At 34.6% G+C, this 21577-nt stretch overlaps 1 protein-coding gene across 1 annotated transcript in view; it reads right to left on the bottom strand.

The window, feature by feature from the left end:
• Nucleotides 1-2413: 2413 nt before the first annotated feature.
• Nucleotides 2414-21577, bottom strand: part of Nup35 (nucleoporin 35) — a 216224-nt gene continuing 197060 nt past the window's right edge. Inside the window, exon 11 of the mRNA XM_090407437.1 lies at nt 2414-2699. Within this exon, the coding sequence (XP_090263563.1) occupies nt 2622-2699 (78 nt within the window). The 3' untranslated portion in view covers nt 2414-2621. The remainder of the gene's footprint in view (nt 2700-21577) is intronic.

The following is a 21577-nucleotide window of genomic DNA, read 5'->3' as shown; positions in this document are numbered from 1 at the left end:
TGCGCTTCTCATTGCACGTAACTAGTGAATCTGACACTGCTCTTTGGGCAGCGTTTAATATGCTTGCACGCGTTATTTCTATGAGATACAAAAGGGTGAACTATTTTTTGCAAATCTTATTTTATTTTGTTAAAATAACATAATTATTTACTTATTATAGATACAAGGATGAATTGTGAGGAGTGTCACTGTTGAAAATATGAAAAGAATTATATTTTTTCAATTATGGGTACACGAAACAAATACACTGCGATCTAACGCAGTGTAGAGATCGCGCCAATTGCACATAGACGTGCCGATATTAGTTTATGCTTGACACTGCTCTTAGGGCAGTGTATAGTATGCTTGCGCTCGTTATTTCTGTGAGATACGAAACTTTTATTGGTGTTTGTTCGTGGTGAAGGTGAAATATTTTTAATAAAGCAATTTTTAATGTAAATTTAATTATTAATAAATGGGTTACTGATTAGGAAAGAAAGAATTTTTTTTATTTTATTTTGTATATGCAGCACCCCCACTTAAAATTTTCACCAGCCGCCACTGTTACCAACAGTAAATACTTGGGCATTTCTTCCAACTTTATTAGTGGAGTTAAAAGAGGGCAGTTTGAGCCACGAATACTGAAATCTTCAAGAAGAAGACTGGAATTATGTGAGATTGGAGAAAAATCACTAAAAGAGATCAGAGTAGCTACCAGAATTTGGAGAGTAATAAAAGAGCAGCTCAAGAATTCAGGTAATCTTATTGAGGCCATCTGTTTTTGCAAGAAATAAAGATCAATTACAGATCTGGTTTCAAGGCATGTGAAGTGGAGTTGAATTATTTTTATTTGTGCTGTGGTATTTATATTTTAGAGAAGATACAAGCAGCTGACATATTCATATATTTCCCACACAGGTAGTACCTGATCCATACATAGATTTGGCAGTGTTGCTCTTGCATACTGTTGTAAAATTCGATGCAGTTTCCTTTTTCTTGCATCAACTTTTACAGATATTTCAACTTGTAAACATGCTAAACTAACTTTGTATTAACATTGTAAATAATCTTAAAAGCCCATGTATTTAACCCCAAGGAATTAACATGCAAGATTGTACAAAACAGAAAATGTCTAAAATGTAAGCATTGTATTGATGTCAGAATTGCATATAGTGTAAGTGAATTTTAACGTGCTCAAAGTCAGCCTGATACCAACTTCAAGGTCAGTGGTAAAAGCACGGTATACTTCTGTAGTTCTGCCTTTTTGAAAATAGGATTAAGTGTGTATATTTGGTGAGAACTAAAAGTGAGCTTTAACGTGAAGGAAGGTCAAGACGGTTTTGTGTGAGAATGTTCAGGGGCCTCAACCCTTCGGTCAGAGAACTTCAGAAGGAGTTGATTCACCATGTTCGCTGGTCCAGTTGAAGTCATGAGGGACAGCTATGGGAGCCATGAAACTACCAAGGGAGAAGAGAAGCAGGACCAACATGCATTGCCAATAGGACAATCTGCTAAGTGCCTAGATCGTCGGACCGCCCCTTCGGCTGATTCATAGGCATCGGGAAAAATGTACTCCGGGCCTCACGAGTCATTCCAAGTAAAACCCATATCTCAATGAACTATGTACAGAGAATTAAAGAGGATCAGTATTGGCAGTCACATGATATATAGAAAGCACTGTTTTTCTGTGAAGTTTCTAATTCAGTGCACAGTATTTGTATAAATAAGCTTATAAATACACACCAAGTCAGACACTACACAATATCATTAAATAAAAACTAAATTAACTTATCTTTCTGCAGATACACAAACTTTTCATGTATCACTAGAAGACCAATTTATCAACTCTTAAATCTCAAATGATCATTTTAAAGATAAATGAGTGCTTCTGACTGAGTCAAGTCTATTCATTGACATTTAATTGTAAATGACAAATATCAATCAGGCACACCAAGTGCCATTTGTAGTTAATATTTTATGAACAACCTTTAAGTGATGAACAATTACTGAAGAAACATTGCAAAATTTAGCAGCTATCATGTATATGGCTACTTAAATGTTCCAAAATGGATTTAACTGGACTCCTGTTAAAACTATTGTTACTACTGATTTATTATTAGAGTTTGGATGTGAACTTTGTAGAAGTAATAAATAAAATGCTGATATGTTAATACGTAGTTATTCAAAGTGATAATATAACTATCAAATATGTGGATCATCAAAACTCCTATGCACTTGAGGATATGTAAACTCAGTTCAGAGAATGGAATTTATTTATTTATTTTTACTTGCAAGTCTGAATTATGAAAATTCTTTCATAGTGATTGTTAATATACCAATATACAAATCAATTTAACACAAATTGTTACCACACTTCTAAAGCAAAAGTTCATTTTAGTGTGTGGGGAAAATGGAGAAATGAATACACTGATAATAATGAAAGAAATCTTGGAAAATTTATTATACTAAATAAAATTCAGGTTTTTTTTTTTTTTTCTACATCTCTTTCTCATACATGATGCAGAAGTTAATCCAGAGTAAAGAATTAAAAACACTAGCTGAATCCTCAATAATTTAACATTTGGTAAATTCAACAAGGAAATATACAGATGCTCTCATAATTCACTTTATATATCTGCAGATTACCAATTAAAAATCAATTCCATTGCTTTGGATACAAGTCCAGTGTCCTTTGTAGGTGTTCTGTTGTTTGGTGTTACCTAAAATAAATTTGAAGAGATATTAATTTTTCTACTGCATTATAAGATTCATATGCATGTGTTAGTGTAGAAAACAGGATGTTTATTGTTTAACAAACAATCACTATGAAATTAACTGTATTCAACCAAAAAGAGCAACAACATGAACTGAAAACCTCTAACATTTTCATCTAGACAGTTGACTTATTTTCAATTCTCTGCAATTCTTTTGCTAGTTTGGATAAGCTTAGGTAACTGTCCCATTTCTTCCCACCTCACACTGAACTTCAAAGAATGTGGTTTGCCAGGATAGGGACTACAGTAGCAGCAGTGAAAATTTGAAATCAGCAAAAAGCAAAACCTAACCTTTATTTAGCTTGCAGATGCATTTTGGCTGCTGAAAAACAAACTATATATATATATATATCAATTGTGAATGTGAGAGAGCTAAATAACATAGTAGGATATACAAAAGTACAGTAAAATGAACATAAGCTTACCTTTAAATATTTTGATTCTTGACACTTAACATGAGTTGACTGAGAGAAGAAGCATGTGGAAGGTTGGTGATGCATGGCAAAAGTGATGCTTAGTTTGTTCTTTTGCATGGCAAAAGAACAAACCAAGTAGTGAATACTGTATTTGTACTGAGTTCATACATTTTAATGTAACTTTAAAATTTACACATCAGTCTTACTTAAAAATGGTATCATAAAGCTGACCTAGTCACCTGAATAGCATATTTTTAAGAACTAGCAATGGTAAATTATTTTGCAAGATTTTCAGTGAGATACCCTCTTGCTTACTGAAGGCCTGAAATCACAGAGGAAAGTGTTTTAAAAACTAGAGCAGGGTTCTCAGATTATCTGACACGTAACCTACAAATGCTACCAAAGTATAAATAGTTACACATCTTTTCCTATCTGGGTGGGACTGTCTTAATAATTAAATTAAAAAAAAAAACCTCTCAACAGAAACACATAATATGAAAAAGAACTGTATCTGGTCTTCCTATGTTATTGTAAAGAGACTACTTCTTTATAATGCTATATCACTTAGGTTATATTCTGTTTTAAATCCTCCATTCTTATTGAGCAAAAACTCCCCATAAAAAATGGTAACCGAATTCCACTTATAGAATGGTCTTTATATTACAGTTGTGGTTAACGTAGTGGCAAGATATGTCAGAACTACAATACAAGATTGGATTAATAGGTACAGTGGTGCCTTGGTTAACAACGGCCTCAGATAACGACACTCGTTAACGACGAGTGGCTGTAAGAAAAAATGTCTTGGTTAACGACACAGCAGGCTTTGGTTAACGACTCTCGATTATGTGAACCTCTATCCGATCTAAAAAACCGGAATTTTCCAATTGCACTCAGCCACGTGCAGGAAGACATTGTCGAATAGAGAACAGCCACGTGGCATAGCTATGAAGCTCAGATATATTTGACCCATCATAGCCAAGTGTTTACATTTCCCGTTTATTGTTTCTTTTCTTGTAGTGTACTGTGCTTTATTTTAAAATTTGTGGTTATAAATGCATTTTATGATGAAAATGAGTATTTAAGTGTTTATTTTTTTATGTGTTGGTTCATATAGACAATAAATCGTCAGGTGTGTGTCACTGTTCGTTCGCCATCAAAAGGTAAAATCAAATCTCATCTGTATAATAATTGTTGTATCTAGAAGCTGCTAATCAGTGTATGTTATGGTAAGTGCTGTATCTAATATCGTCACCTTACAAGCAAAATGCACTAAGTCAAAAATTGCAGGTTTCGAATTTAACTATTAACTTTTTATGTATATTATTTCTGGGAAAACTCCCACGTTACTCCTCTTAATAAACTATTATAATTACGGCTATTTTGCCTGCTTCAGTTTAGGAGTGTCCCTGTTTAAATGTCATTGGCTATTTACTCATGGATTCTTAGGGCACTGTAGATGTAAATTTACCGAAGGTATATGTAGCATAAGGAATAGAAATTTACACATACCTTTATCTGGATGTTGCAGCTTTTCTTCTTTCAGCGATGTCCAAAAACTACTGAGTGTGTGGAGGGGGGGCGGGTAGGCAATTTGGGAGAATTAAATTAGAAAAACCCGTTTTTTTTTTTTTTTTTTTTTTCAAATCAAGGGTTGATTTTTTATATAGGGAAGGGGAAAAAGGGGGTTGACGGGGTGCGGTCCGTTTCGACTAATTCCAGATGACGACCAATAATTTTTCTAACCTAATTCTCCCAAATTGCCTACCCCCCCCCCACACACACACTCAGTAGTTTTTGGACATCGCTGAAAGAAGAAAAGCCGCAACACCCAGATAAAGGTATGTGTAAATTTCTCTTCCTTATGCTACATATACCTTTGGTAAATTTACATCTACAATGCCCTAAGAATCCATGAGTAAATAGCCAATGACATTTAAACAGGGGCACTCCTAAACTGAAGCAGGCAAAATAGCCGTAATTATAATAATGTTAACTTTTTATTTCAAAAAGGGTTTTTTTTGAACTTTTACTTTTATTTTCAGGTGATGATATGTTCTTTGTATCCCTTGTCTTAGTGTTGTACAATTTGTAATAATACCATATTTTGCATATCTTATTTTTTTTTTTATAGAGTGAATTTTTTTACAGTGTGACAAAATGGGTCCGAAAAACAAGCTAGTGATGGGAAAAAAAAACAGAAAAATTTTCTCTATTGAACAGAAGAAAGAAATAATAGCAAAACTTTATGATGGTGTGAAATTATGCAGCTAGCTCGAATATATGAAACCAGTCATTCTACAATATCAACCATTTTGGCTAAGAAATAAGAACTTATGGTAGCTAAGGTTGCTAAGGGAACTTCAAGGTTGAATGTCAGAGGGCTTCTTTTTGAGCAAATGGAAAATCTATTACTAATTTGGATCAAAGAAAGAGAAATGGCGGGTGATACTACATCTCAAAATGCAATCTGTCAGAAAGCTAAACAGATTTATCAAGATTTGAAAAAGAAGACTTCGGGATCAAGTTCTGAGGTAGATGATGATTTCAAAGGTAGCAGGAGGTTGGTTTGACAACTTTAAAAAAAGAACAGGAATTCATAGTGTGGTCAGACACGGAGAGGCAGCTAGTGCTGACAAAGCAGCAGCAGATAAATTTGTCAATAGCTTTACAAGAATTATAGAAGAAGGAGAATACCTACCTCAACAAGTCTTCAATTGTGATGAGACTGGGTTATTTTGGAAGAAAATGCCCAATAGGACATTTATCACAAAAGAAGAAAAAACACTTCCTGAGCATAAACCAATGAATGATAGATCAACATTGCTTTTAGTCTCTAAATCCAATCTCGGTGTTTTGTGGAAGTCTAACAGCAAAGCCTGGGTCACAAGAATAGAATTTAGAGACTGGATTCGTGAAGTGTTTGGACCAACTGTCAAAGCCTATCTTGAGCAAAACAATCTGCCTCTAAAAGCCATTTTAACCTTGGATAATGCACCTGGCCATCCAACGGCATACAAGAAGAGCTACCAGAGGAATTAGATTTTATCAAGGTGATTTTTCTTCCTCCCAAGACTACATCTCTGATTCAACCTATGGATCAGTTGATAATTGCAAATTTTAAAAAACTTTACACAAGGGCACTTTTTACCAGGTGCTTTGAAATGTGTGAAGCTACCAACATAACCCTAAGAAAATTTTGGAAGGAAGAATTCAACTTTGTCATAGCAATTAGGCTAATTGTAAAGGCTTGGCAAGAAGTAACAATGAAATGTCTCAAAGCAGCAAAGAGGAAACTGTGTCCTTCCTTTGGTAATGAAGAAACTTCAGATGAAGGACACAAATTGGTAAAGGATATTGTGGCAACTGCTCATGATCTTAACTTGGAAGTAGAGGAAGATGATGTTGAAGAATTATTGGAGAGGCATGACCGAGAACTGACTACTGGCGAGCTAAAAGAACTTTTCAAGCAGCAATGTGAAGAAATGGAAATTTCATCTGAAGATGAGGATGGAGAGAAAGAACAAATTACGACTGATGAAATCAAAAATGTTTTGGCAAAGTGGGAGGAAGCTCAAAATGTTGCTATGAAATGGAAGCCAAACAAATCTGAGGTTATCAGAACTGCAGATCTATTTAATGAAATAGTCCATGCAGTTTTTCAGAAACATTTTAAAAAAGAGGCAGAAGCAAACCACCCTAGACATGTTTTTTTATAGGTCCATTTGTCAAAAAACTCCGAAGTGAGCCCAAGTGTCCTTTTGGTGAAGATTGATAATTAAAAACTGTTTTCATGAACAATTCATTTTATTAATGTTAATTTTTTGTAGCAAATACATATACTGTACTGTATAATAAATAAATGTTATTTACCATATTTTTATGACATTTTAATTGAGCTTTATCAGCATTTTTAATATGTACTATGGTTGTGGGGGGGGGGGGGGGGGAAGAACAAATTAATCGATTTTCAATTAAATCTTATGGGGATTCGCGCCTTGGATAACAATGGTAATCCTGGAATGGATTACCATCGTTAACCAAGGCACCGCTGTATAGGATTCTCACAATGGTCAGCATTGGACTGTCAAGGATATGTTTTGCTTTAGCATTTTAGTTGCATTTTAAGAAAAAGTAACAAATGTTCTGGACAAGACTATTTTTTTTTTTTTTTTTGAATGTGAATTCCATCCATATGAAGGTGTAAACTATTACATATTAGAACTATCAGTGGGCTAATGATTATAATTTTCCTGGTCTCTAAGACCAGGAAAATTATCTAGACTTCCAATAAGCAAGACACACACCATTTCATGTTAATGTGGCATGCTCAATAGCATTTCGCAGTCAACTAACTGTACTTCACAGAAACCTAATTAATATTACAATAAGGCAGCTAATTCTATCTGTAGAAGTTCACATATCTGTTTCTTCTAGGGGAAATTCTGTTGCCTCTCAGCAAGAGTAGCTAATTCACCTTCAGCTGAAAAGCCTATAAAAGTCTGCAGTCTGCATCCATACCAGATTCAAACCACATCTTTCCAACAAGTGCTTGGCCTTAACAACTAAGATATGAAGGCTCTTCATATATATATATATATATATATATATAGGTAACCCTCGTATAACGCAGATGTGTTAGGTTCCACAGATCCATAGAAATGCCGCGTTGTATAAATAAATTGCATTATGGGAGACTCAGATCACATAGAAAATGTAGGATTAGGTTCCGAAATCGCTTTTTTTTTTTTTTTAATTATATAAATAATGACTTATCCAACAAAAAATATTTTTTATTCAATTCAGGTAATTCATGTAAGTTAAGAAAACATATAAATTTATAAAAATTACAAATTGTAAGTAAACTTCATTGCATATAATATAATGCATAAATGTTTTAGGCAAAAATAAAATAACGTGCACATTTTAATCGTCATCGCTGTCTTCAAAACTAACATTTTGTAGATGTTCTTTATTTATGAATGTCCGGATGTCGTCATCACTTGATATCTCTTGGACATCATTTGTATAATTCTCATTGCATACTTCGGCTGGTTTAGTTATCAAGAAGTCAGTAATAAGACCTTGCTTACCACTATGCTGCAATTTTTTTATTAAGTTCATAATATGGAGCTAAACAAATATCCACTTGTCTCGTGAATTTTCCAGAGCGCTCCATTCAGGGATCATTATCCATAAAATAACTTCCTTTCTTGCCAAGTCCAATCTTTCTGCTAATTTCTTTAAATTGAATTCTTTAACAATTCATCACAATTAGGATCTTCGTCTGAACTTTACCTGCCATTTGGTTCGACGTCATTTATTAATTGTACCTGCTCGTTAAAATCTGTTTCTCCATCAATTAATTCACTAATTTCATTTTCAACCATATTGCAAAAGTCCTTAAAGGAGGCCATTACTATAAAAATAAATTTGCTACATAAAAAATGCATTACATATTAATTATGTACGTAACTCACAGAAAATAAAGTGCTCAGCTTGAGATTAACACACTTGTGATTTTTAATGTGCTTTCCTGGCAGAAAATGAAGACAGTTTTCAACAATAAACACTTTACATGGTTAACAATTAACGTATCTGCGTGCTAAAGGGTATTTCCTCTAATATAAATTCGCTACTTATAACTACATGCACGATACGGGCTGACGCAAATTTAACGAAGATAAAATTTGATTTTTCAAGTCGCACAGTGAAAAATATACGAAAAGATAAAGGGCTACTACAATTTGTAGACCATGTTATATCGAAATCGCGTTGTATAAGTACCATGTTATACGAGGGTTACCTGTATGTGTGTGTGTGTATACAGGGGCATATATTCAGGGTGTGCTAGGAGTGTGGTGCACATCCATGGAATATCAATACCACTGATATTGTATTTTTGCATTTATTCCTGTTAAAGACTCCCTTAATTGTTTCCTGGCTTCGCGTGATTCCTAAAATTAACACAATATACTAATGCTTCATGAAGAGGACACCTTTCGATGTGTAAACATTGCTTCACATTTGCGTTAGTAGCCCGAGTCTGCATTCAAAACACACACACCTTGATCAGATGGCACAGCGGGTCAAATTCTTAGCATTTGAGTGGTTTTAAACAATCCAGTAGTGAGGCAGGGTGAGTGCCGAGACAATAATAGCACCTAGAAATCAGTGTCAGTTGACTGGTTATTGTGGCAATCAATCCAACTGAATGTTGTCCTTTGTCTAGAAGTTGCGGTTTTTGTTTTCCAAGTTTCATCTGTTCTGTGCACGTGAAGTGGGAACTGACGTGATAGGCATGTTTTTATGTATAATTTTCCATAATTTTATAACTTTTTTGCCCATATTTACAATGGGGAAACAGAGTTGACAATCTAATGAAGGTCCTGTTTTCTGCCAGAACTTTTGCAGATTGTAAGACTATTCAAAGACGGTAAGTTTCGTCCTCCTCCAAAGAAATTGAGTATATGAGACACTTTTCTATTTTACAATACAATGCAATAGAATGGGTTACTGGTTGTGAAGTGCAGTCAAGACTTTTTATTGACCTTGTTTATTATTCTTCAGAGCGTTTGGAATAAGCATGGATATTCTGACCTTAATCATTTAGCAGCACTAGTGCAAAAACACGAGCGCTACCGTTCACATGTTTGGCCATTTTTAAATCTTATGTTCAGAAAACAAAGAATTGGCCCTCTCATTAACAAAGAAAAATTGAAGTTACTCAACATAATGAACAGGTAAAGAAAAATAAACATTTTTTAAAAAGATTAATTGATGCTGTATGCCATTCCTATGTTTTCCCCAGGACCTTCTAAATGGGCAAACCACCCGGCTAATTAATGTTGTGAACTGACATGGCTAAATAATGAGCAAGAATGGAAAAATAATTTAAGACATTTTTTAATTAATAGTGATGAGAAATTGAACCGGAGAATCTCAATACTCGTGAGATCAGCTCAATTTCTTGCATTGCAAGCCAATCTCGAGCACTTCGGATATTCACTTTGATGCACACACCAATCAGTACGTGTGCATCAAAGTGAAGAAGACAAAAATCGGGATCTCGAATACAACAGTATTGGTTGCAAAGAAGATCTTTTACGAAAGAGACATAATTTTGATGTTTGAAAGAAATAAATTGTGAAAATTGAGCGAATTCGAATTGAGCAAAAAGCGATGTTAAAAATCTACATTTATTTTTCTTAATAATGGTTTTTGTCCGAAGATCGTAAGCCAAGTATTTAATATTTTATTTTGTAAAAGAAAATAGGCCTGCTCACCAAATATAGTTGTGATCTCGGGGGGAATTCTCTCTAGAACTATGACGTCAGTCTTGAGTGATACCAATTCCCAATCTAAGTAATTAATACTTATAAATAGTAAAATTGAGACATAATGTGCATTATGTGTCTTGGGTATTACTGTCAATGCACAAGTCAGTGATTTGTTCTGATTAATTTAATAACAATGATATTTTGTATTTATTAAATTACCCCATGAGTAAAAAGTCAAGTCAGAAAACCACACTCAAGTTATTTTAAGAAAGATGAACCCGATAAGCATAGTAGCGAAGACACAAAACCAACAACAGAACAGTCGATTTCTGCAGAGTCTCTTTCAAATATAAAATGTGCGTCTAAACACTGTTTATCGGGTATTAACAGTGAGTGGTTTAAAAAATTCCATTGGTTAGTGGTGAAAGATAATGGAATGATGTGTTCCACATGTATGAAATACAGAAAGAGAAGACCCACAAACAAGGAAGTGACTTGGGTAACTATGCCATGCACAACACTTCAAAAAGAAAGCTTGGTTGACCATAAACAAAGCAAGTTACACACCGATTCTTGTTCAGATATAATTAAAAAACATATACAAGAAGAAACTGGAATAGGGCAAATTGAAAAATCAATTTCAATTTTGAATAACTTGCAGAGAGATGTTTTTCTGGGAGCCTTAAGATCTATGTATTGGTTAGCGAAAAATGAGTTACCACATACTACATTATTTGAAAAATTGCTTGAGAATTGCAAGGCTATGGGCTATTCCTACTTAGAACATCTTAATATTGGTAAAAATGCACATTATACCTCAGAAAGAATAATGCAAGAGTTGATTGATATTTTAGCATCAGAAATTAGATCTGAAATACTGAAAAATATACATTCTGCAGATTATTTCAGTGTTTTATGTGATGAAACTACAGACATCTCAGTTTTAAAACAGCTGATTATGTACATTAAATATGTTTGTCAATTTAGAAAAGAGGTCAGGGTTAGTTTTGTATTAACTTGCAATATCATTGATGGCAAGGCTGAGACTATAACTAAAAGTAATTGAAACCATTGACAGTCTAGGCTTAAAAACTTGTAATAATCTGGTGGGCCTAGGATCTGATGGAGCAGCTGTCATGATTGGAAAGCAAAAGGGCATTGCAAAACTGCTCAAACAGATGGAATCATAGTCAACTGTCATTGTGTAAACCACCGACTGGCTCTTGCTAGTGCCCAAGCAGCTGCTGAAGTGCCTTATTTAGTCATGTTTAATGATATCTTAAGGCAACTGTTTTTCTTCTTCAAAAATTCTTCAGTCAGGATGGCTGGTTTAACCCAAATCCAAAATATACTGAACAGTCCTCACATTAAACTTAAAATGGCTAGTGACATAGATGGCTGTCTCATGATTCTGCAATACAGTCTCTAAGAGAATGCATGGTGAATGTTATAGCTGCATTAGAAAGAGAGGCAACCGAACAAAATGATATCACAGCTGAAGGTTTAAGTAAATATATCAGAACATACAATTTCGTAGACTCACTAATGATGCTTTCAGATGTGTTACCGCATTTATCTAACTTGTCTAGATCATGGCAAAGGCAAGATGTTGACTTAACTGAAATAGAGCCAGTCTTAGAAGCCAGAAAACTATCCATCATGGAAATGAAAGACATTCTTGGCAGTCATTTTCAAAATCTTCATCAGCATCTTTCAGGTGAATGGTCAGACCTTCACAATGATTATTCAGATTCTAATGTTATTACATTTAAGACTACAATATATGATAAATACATAGGCACAGTTATTAAACACCTAGAAGCAAGATTTCTAGATATGCCAATCATTTCCTGCTTTTCAAGACTTTTCAATGCAGAAAGTCATGATCAACGTGAGGCTTCCGAGATTCTTTTTGATTATTATTCTAGAAATGGAAGTCCTGCAGTTTTAAACTATGAAAGTACTAAACTAAAATGGGCAGTTGTATCAAAAATGATTAATGGACAGTCACACAAAAATCTAGATTTAAGACAAATACTGCTGAAATTAGCAACAACATCTGAGCTCAAAGAGACTTTTCCAAATTTAGCTAAACTAGCTGCTGTTGGATTGGCCATATCTGTGAGCAAAGTTGAATGTGAAAGGGGTTTCTCTGCATTAAAAAGTATAAAAACCTGTATGAGGAATCACATCAGTCAGAACACTCTAAATAATCTGATGCTAATTTCACTGCAGGGACCAGATCCAACAGATTTTAATTAGGAAAAAGCTGCTGATAACTGGGCTTCTAAGAAGAGAAGAATTAATGTATGGAATTTTAAGCTGTAAGCATTACAAGGTTTTTTCATTACTTAATGAGAAAATAAGAAAAATCCTAGTCTTGTTTGTTATAATTACTATATAAAATATTATTCTTGTTTGAAGTAACTTCTAATAAAATTACTATTTTAATTTGTTATGAAAAAGGGTCTTTCTTAACTCATTCAAAATTTTTGTACGCCTGGCTAATGCTTCTTTCCATCTGGCTGGTAAAAATTTCTAGGGAGAACACAGCATTCGGCTAAGCAAGAGCTTCCTTTAAGAGGTCATGATGAGTCTGAAGATTCAGCTAATCAAGGAAATTATACAGGATCTTCAAGTGTGCTCCGTGAGTATGATCCTCTTTTAGACAGTCATTTAAAGGATTCGACTGTATTTCAAAGAACTTCTTCCACACTTCAAAATGATATCATTAGCACTATATCTGATGTGGTTAAAGATGTTATACAGCATATTAGTTTCACTCCTTCCGGTAGAAATTTATTTCTAAAATTAGCATTTGCTAAGTGTCTGGATGATATCAAATATCTCAAATGCAATTCAAAGTTATTTCAAGTTTTATATATCTACCCTATATATATATATATATATATATAATGATAAGCCTTTTTATGTCACGTTTTTTGAAACTCAGGGGCTACTCTGAGTGTCGAGTCTTCAAAATTCAAGGAGAACCGGCCTACCGGTCCAGAACTCGGGGGCGGCGTAGATGCCAGGGGTTACCCCCCTTTTTTTTTGAGTTTTCAAAATTCGAGTCATCAGAATTGAAGGAGAACCAACCTACCAGTCCGGAACTCGGGGGAAGCACCGGAACCCCCCTTTCGAGTTTTCAAAATTCCAGTCATCAGAATTGAAGGAGAACTGGCCTACCAGTCTGGAACACAGGGGGGGGGGGGTCCCCCTAGTATACATATATATTCATTTTGATTTTCATAAATTGAGTGTTTTCTGTATCTAATGATTGTATTACAAACAGCTATTACACATTTTCTGGAACTGAAAATTGAAAGTGGATGTTAGGACAAATATCTTTAGTTAACTGCTATGTTTACTGCTACAATAAATGTAGCAGTAAATAAAGAGTAACCATAGGGCATCTATGGATGCCCAATGGACAGAAGAAGAATCATAAATTCACTTATTCATGTCTAGACTTTATAGAATCACATGCTATTTGCTCTACCCATCAACTTATAGGACACACATACTGAAAATGTTAATTATTAATAATTCGTTTGCCATTAATAAAAGTATTTCTAGTCACTTGTTCTTGTATTCACTTCTAATCTAAGCAATAAAACAGACATTAACAGAAGTCAACAAGGATTTTTAAATTGGGTCGAAACACATGGTATTTTGGATCACAGAATCTGCCTTTTTCCAGAATAGAAAGGTTTTTTTGTTACAATTATGCTAAAACATAAATTGGGCTGAGTATGTTCAATGACCATACCTTATTTCATGTGATATACATCTGTTATACTATCTATAGGATAGGGATCCCATTTTTTGAAAACAAAAAACCACGAGACACAATAAATTTTGTAGAATTAAGGGTTAGGAGAAATAAATTTTATTCGTTAACATTATGCATTTTAAAATAAAAAAATTAAATATTTATTTGAATTTCATTTATTAATGTAGATAACATAAATGTTTATACATACGCCAAATAAATAGAATTCTAATAACACTTAAACACAGATGACAATACTTAAACACGTAACACTTAAATCAAACCTTAATAAGTATATGAAATATGAAGACATAGAATAAAGATATAAAATGTAATATGTCAATAAAACAATAGTTCGCATAACGTATGATATCTGATGGTCCGAAATGTTTCTCATTGGTTGAAAGAAAATGAACTATCGTGGCATGTTAATATTCAAAAACATGTAGACCGATGAGAAACATTTCGGACCGTCGGATATCGAACTAAGCTTGAGACAAAAGATTGCTAAAAATTTATGGCCGACCAGATGAACGAAATAGATGCCGTGGTTGCGATTAGTTAAACATACAGTTGGGGTGACTATCTCCCTCATTCTGACATTCTTTTCTCCAGCTGAATGAAATGTACGGAACTAAATCGTTTTCCCAAAATTCTAACATTCTGGTAATTCACCGAACTACAAAATAAATATGTCTCTGCTTTTTGTTTTGTAAACATACATTTTTAAAAGCACCCAAAAATATTACTACTTGTACTTATTCTTATTAGAAATGTTAATATTTTTATATTCTAAAAAATCCGAGACATTTAGTGTTCCGAACTAAACATATCGGGATGCCAGGACAGAAGTAATAAAACCGGGACATATGGGATCCCTACTATAGGATGGTCTCTACTCTTATTTCTTTCCTTTTCTTCTTTCTTGTTCCTTCCTCCCAATGCTATCAGAGTACTCGAGGGAGGGGGTGAATCTTTCTATGTTTCTACTTTTTTCATTTCTTCATGCATAGAAGGCAATGGGAAAACCACTATGCTTCTATTTTTCACTAGTTTGGATGAGCAACAAGGATCAAAATGACGAGTGATGCACAGTTCAGGATGGGACACCTGGGTTCGGAACTGCACAATTGGCTACCAGGGAGGTCACTTGTTCCAGTATGGATATTGAACAGATTGCATGTCAGTCATATGAATCATCTTTACTAAAGCCTGTGGGAGGTGGAGAAGAGGAAAATGGAATATATTCATATGGAAAAGGGGGCTAAAAGTAATTTTCACATTGGATCTTGGAATGTGAATTCAAACTGGAAGGTTGGAGATTGTAAAGATGGAGATGCTAAGATTGAAAATAGATGTTTTGGGAATGGCTGAGGTGAGATGGAAAGGGAATAATTTACTCAGGGTGGGAAGAGCAACATCAAGCAGGTGTTAGTATAATATTGAATACACGAGTGGCAGGATGTGTGGAAGGCTACTGGCAAATCTCAGACAGAGTTTTGGTGGTAAAGATGAAAGCAAAACCAAGAAATATTCTACTTATTCAGATATATTTACCTACTTGTGATTATGAGGATGAGAAGGTAGAGAGAGTTTATGGCAATATGAATGCAAAAATTGGAAGAGGAAGATATTATTGGCGTTTATGGATTTGGGAGTGAGAAATGAAAGAGGAGATAAGCTGTTGAATTTCTGTAGAAAACATGATTTGGCAATTATGAACACTTGGTTTAAGAAACATCCAAGAAGATGGTATACGTGGAAAGCTCCAGGGAGGAGGCCATACATCATGAGGGAGGAACTGAATCCAGCGATTCAAAAGATGAAAGAAGGGTAAATCCCCTGGAATAGATGGTATACAAATAGAACTTATAAGGAATATAGCTGAAAAAGGTATGGAAGTGTTATGGCAAATTATTAAAGGAATTAATGAGGGACAAGAATTACCAGAGAAGTTCAGAAGATCAATTTTTATCCCCATTCCCAAAAAGATGGGAGTTTTAGACTGTAACAATTTTAGAACGATAAGATAAGTCTTATAACTCAACACAGCAAAAATTCTGGCACAAATAATTTTGGAGAGAATTAAGAATAAAATAGAAAAAGAAATGAATGAGGAACAGTTTGGATTCCGAACCAACAGATGAACTAGAGAGGCTATAACTTGCCTAAGAATTATTGGGGAGAAAACACTAAATCATGGTGGAAAGTTGTTTTGGGGATTTCTACGTTTTGAAAAGGCATCTGATACAGTGAAACATAAAAGGCTTTGTGACATTCTAGAAAATATTGATATCGACTCTTATGACTTGGAAATTTTAAGGAGATTATATTGGACACAAACAGCATCAGTATGTGTAAATAGAGAGGAAACATCAGAATTCCCGGTGGAGAGAGGAGTTAGACAAGGATGCAAGTAAACAGATGCTTAGAGAGGGACTTGAGGATGTAGAAGAAGGAATAAAAATAAATGGAAGTAATAATTTAAGATATGCAAATGATGTAGTGGTGATGGCAGAAAGTGAAAATGGATTACAACAAATTGTTCAAAGAATTGAAAACTCCTGTAAAGAGTACAAACTAAGGATTAACACAAAGAAGACCAAGATAATGATAATGGGCAAAAAAAAGGAGATAATGCAAAGATAAGATGTGGAGGAAAGATTTCAATATTTAGATAGCTGGATCTCAGAGAAAGGAACTTCAGAGTTGGACATTAGAAACAGAATAGGCAAAGCTAAATCAGCATTTATGGAAATGAAGAGAATTTTAATAAACAAGAATATTAAAATAGGTGTTGAGTTGGAATAGTTAAAGCAACAGTTTGGAGTATTGCAAATTATGGAAGTGAGTCATGGACACTCAAGAAAGAGAGATATGGAAAGAATTAATGCATTGGAAATGTAGTGTTATAGAAAGATGGAAAAGATTAGCTATACAGAGAGAATATCAAATCAAGCAGTTTTAAGAAGAGTTGGGATGGAAAGAACACTGCTCAAGAATATCATGCAAAGAAAGACCAGATTTGCAGGACATCTTCTGAGAGGTTCTTCGGGATACCTGACAAGAGCTATATTACAAGGGAAAGAGAAGACGTGGAAGAAATTTTTATTCAGGTTATGCAACAGCTCTTCAACGTCATTTTCACAAACCTCTAACTCTCCATCCAATGTAGCAGTAGTGCTGTGAACCATGTTACATACACCTGGTTGATATATCTTAGCAAAGTGAGCACCTATCATTCTTGTAGATAAACTTATACGTTGATAATTGCCAGCAATATCAAACTGGATGTAGCTGGAATGGAGACTGGTTTAAGAATGAGGGAGGCGACAGACCGAGAGAAATGGAGAAGAGCTGTTCATCTGCTGCAACCCTCTTGCTAGAGTATGCTACTAGACGACGACGTTCAATGATAAATAATAACAATATCAGAAAATAACTATTTTGTTAATGCAAGAGGGACTTGCACCAACAAAATAGTTATTTTCATTTTAAATATAAATGAAAATTTAAATATCACTGTGATGCATTACTTAGCAGTTTCAATTTCAGCTGACAAACATAGTTCTCTCATTGTGCCCATTCATTAAAGAAATAATTGAAAAAAGATACTTGACACATAAGCATACTTGAGTAGAGGATAGGAAAACTGTTGGAAGAGAATCCTGCAAGTGGTGATGGTGTGTGTGTGTGGGGGGGGGGGGGGGGGGGGAGATTAGTGTCAGGCAGAGCAGAGGCTGATGGAACTTCTAATTTATATATGATCTTGTTCAAATCCTAGAAGTGAAGACTAGAAGTTTCAAAATCAGAAAAAATGCATGCCTCGGCAATACTGAAAACAACAAGGAGGAATAAATCAGGAATTATAACTACTACTACAGACAACCAAGGAGTCCTTAAACTCATCGAGGGAGGGGCCCTAAACATCATGCAAAGAACTATAAATCATTTGCACAGTATCTATCATACTTTGTTTTGAACTCATTCACAGTCATGGCACCAACAAGAGACTCTGGCAACCTATTCCACTCGAAACGGATGTAGGCTGTAACGTTTTTGTGCAACTTTTTTTTTGTAATGTTTTTATCAAGTTATTTGAAACATTTTGAAACTCAGGGGCTACCCTGAGTGTCGAGTCTTCAAAATTCGAGTCATCGGAATTCAAGAACCAGCCTACCAGTCTGGAACACGGGGGGGAAGCTCCATAGTGTATATATATATATATATATAAAGAAATTAAAACTGTGCAAAAAAATTTTACCTGACAAAAGATATGAAGTAGGAAAAAAAAGTAACAAAAATGTACAAAAAGTGCCCCATACCCTTGGGGTATGCATACCACATCTTTGGAACCATTGCTATAGAGAACAAGTGAGGCTTTAGCCCCATCCAACTTTTGGAGACCGAGTGGCAAATCACTCTTCACTGTTGACCAATCAGAGATAGCTTGCCCAAGGCTATCTTTAAATAGCCTTGTTGACTAATTTTAAATAGCAACTGATGAAGGGAATCAGATAAGCTCAGCTATCTCGTGGTCCTACAGCCAATTTTCTCGAGTTTCTGAGAGGGAAAAACTTCCTGGTTGTCTGTGCCAGATCAACTAAATCAAGGACCAGTCAGAGAAAGTCTTAGAAAAAGTTCCTCTAGCAGGTGACTAGAATTGAACTTAGAATGGTCTTTCGTCAGGCAGCCTAGCAATAGATACAAATACTATTTCCATAGGGCTACACATGCCTTCATAATTACATTATGAATATGACTTATTACATAAGGCCTATGTATACCTGTGGAAAGAGTATGTCAATGTTTTGTACAAGAAAGATATTAATACTGAAGAATTTGTTGAGGAACCTGAGATAATGAAAAGTGAAGTGATATCAGCAATGGAAAAACTGCCAAAAGGAAAAAGGTCCTGGAACTGGTGGAGTGTCAAGTGGAATCTACAGCAGCTGGAGATGAAGTAGCGAATATATTAACTAACATTTGTCAACAGTTTTTGGAAAAAAAATATACCATCCCAGAGATTGGAAAACATCAATATTTATCCCAATGTACATGGCTCCAGCCTTTGCTGAAAGTAATACGACAAAGTCTGGAGCCATATGTGAATAGACAACTGGCAGGCTTTAGGAGAGGTAGAGGTACTAGAGACCAGATAGCAAACATGATATGGATTATGGAAAGAACAAGAGAATTTTAGAAGTATTCATCTATTTTATTGATTATAAGAAAGCTTTTGAATGTGTGGATCACAACAGACTGTGAATTGTAATTGTAATGAGATCAATGGGAATACCTAAATATCTAATTCTCTTGATAAAAGAACTGTATGATAACCAAGAAGCTTCAGTAAAAACAGTCTTTAGAGAAACAAATAATGTTTGAGTGGAAAAAGGGGTTCAGAAGGGTTGTAATCTGTTACCCTATCTTTTTAATATTTATAGTGGGTTCATTTGAATTATGGGAATGGCTAACTTAGACAAAGACCTAGCTGGAATTAAGATTGTTGGCAGAAAAATAATTTAAGATAATATGCAGATGATACAACCTTCACAGCAGAAACTAAAGATCTGGAATGGTTGAGTCTATTGGTTTATGATAGAGGGAGATAAAATAGAGATCATTGAAAGTTATGATTCACTGTTGTACAAAATAAGAAATAATGGTAAATGCGGTGGTGAGCTAGGGAAATTTTAACGAATGGCTCGCATTGTCGAGCAAAAAAAAAAAACCGTATTTCACACAAAAACTTTTATTAATACAGCTTGTGTACAAATTCCAATCAAAAAGTATGAGAGGACTATCAATCTCTAAAGGCTATCATTTTTAAACAATTTCATGATCTAAACATGAAATATTTGCACACAATCAGCTGTGTTAATTTATCTTACACAAGAAAAACATTTTTTAACTATCAAAATATAATAAGAATGAAATTTTTTATAATCTTTTATAAAACATTTGATTGGCTACTGGTTTTACCAAACGATTAGCTACCAGAAGGGAGAAGGGTAAAGATAGCACATGTGCTTATTTTATTTTCAAACTTGGGTGTATTCATTATAGAGGAGTCGAAACAATAATTCCAAATAATCTATACGCTGCTGAATAGACTAATTTTTGTTAGGTTACCGTATGAGTTTGTCGCTTAATATGTTTCAAAAAAAAGTTTTTTTTTTCGAAAAAATAAAAAAGCAAACAAGAAGGCTCACAAATTTGAGAAAAATTTAACAAAGGGCTCGCGCAAGCCCCTTATAGCTCACCACTGGGTAAATGTGAAGTTGAAATTAAAAGGATAGTCATGGGAAATAAGCTATGTTAGAACTGAAAAAAATTATGAAAGATAGAGGCATGAGCAATGCCATGAAAATTAAATTGTCAAAGCAATGGCATTTCTAGTAGTTATGTATGGATGCAAAAGCTGGATTAAGAAGAAAGAGAACTGACTGATTTGAATTATGGGTATGGTGGAGACTATTACGAATCCTATGGACTGCAAGAATGACTAACAAGGTTTTAAAGATGATTTTTTAACAGTATTAACAACACCAAACAATTTTATCAAAAGATGTTTTTATTAACTGCTTATAGTTAATAATGTTGAAAATGTTGTTCAGTGAGAGTTGGGAAGTACAAAGTCAGAGAAACTAGAATGTTTAGAGGGGATGCAGGTGAATGTGGATCCAAGCAACCTAGAGGTTAGCTGAATTTGAAATCAGCATCATCAGAGCACAACACACACTTGCAATGGACAAAAGATCTAGAGTCCTATTTTGGCACCTAAAAAAAAAAAATTGCAGCTATGTGGAAGTTGCTCTTTGGATGACAGTCTCCCAAATTTGACAAATTAATGCAACTATATTTGTTCAGGTTAGGAGAATTCTTCAACGCCATTGCTGATTTAAAAAATAATCTTTCAGATCTGTAATGACTCATAAATAGCACATTCATTTTTTTCTATTATCATGTGTGAAGGAGTGTCCGAAGCGTGGTCTGCCAATCCTAACTTGCCATAGTAATAGTAGCAAATGTATTTTTTATGTTCTTCCAGGCAGATAACTGATCTTCCTGTTGGCCCATAGTAGGAAAAGTCACAGGGAAAACCTCATACGCTTCTGGGTGTGATAAAGGGGGAAGTTTATCCTTAAGCGAGCAGATCAGAGTTGCTAGTTTGAAAGTGGTGTGAAGGTCATGCTTCATCAGTATACTTCGGCTATCTTTCCTGATGTACCTCTGACATAAGGAATAGAGATGGTCATGTTGTGTTCCTGTGTATTAGGGGAGGAAGGAGTAATGGGACTATGTAGTATTTTATCTATTTTGTAGCAATTGTAGCCACTGGGTAAGAACGCA

This window comes from Typopeltis vanoorti, chromosome 17 (assembly GCF_054136105.1).
Source record: "Typopeltis vanoorti isolate ZY-2024b chromosome 17, IOZ_Tvanoo_1.0, whole genome shotgun sequence".
NCBI classification, from domain to species: domain Eukaryota; kingdom Metazoa; phylum Arthropoda; class Arachnida; order Uropygi; family Thelyphonidae; genus Typopeltis; species Typopeltis vanoorti.
Note: the sequence above shows the minus strand (reverse complement) of the source record. Positions and strands in the feature narration are given on the sequence as shown.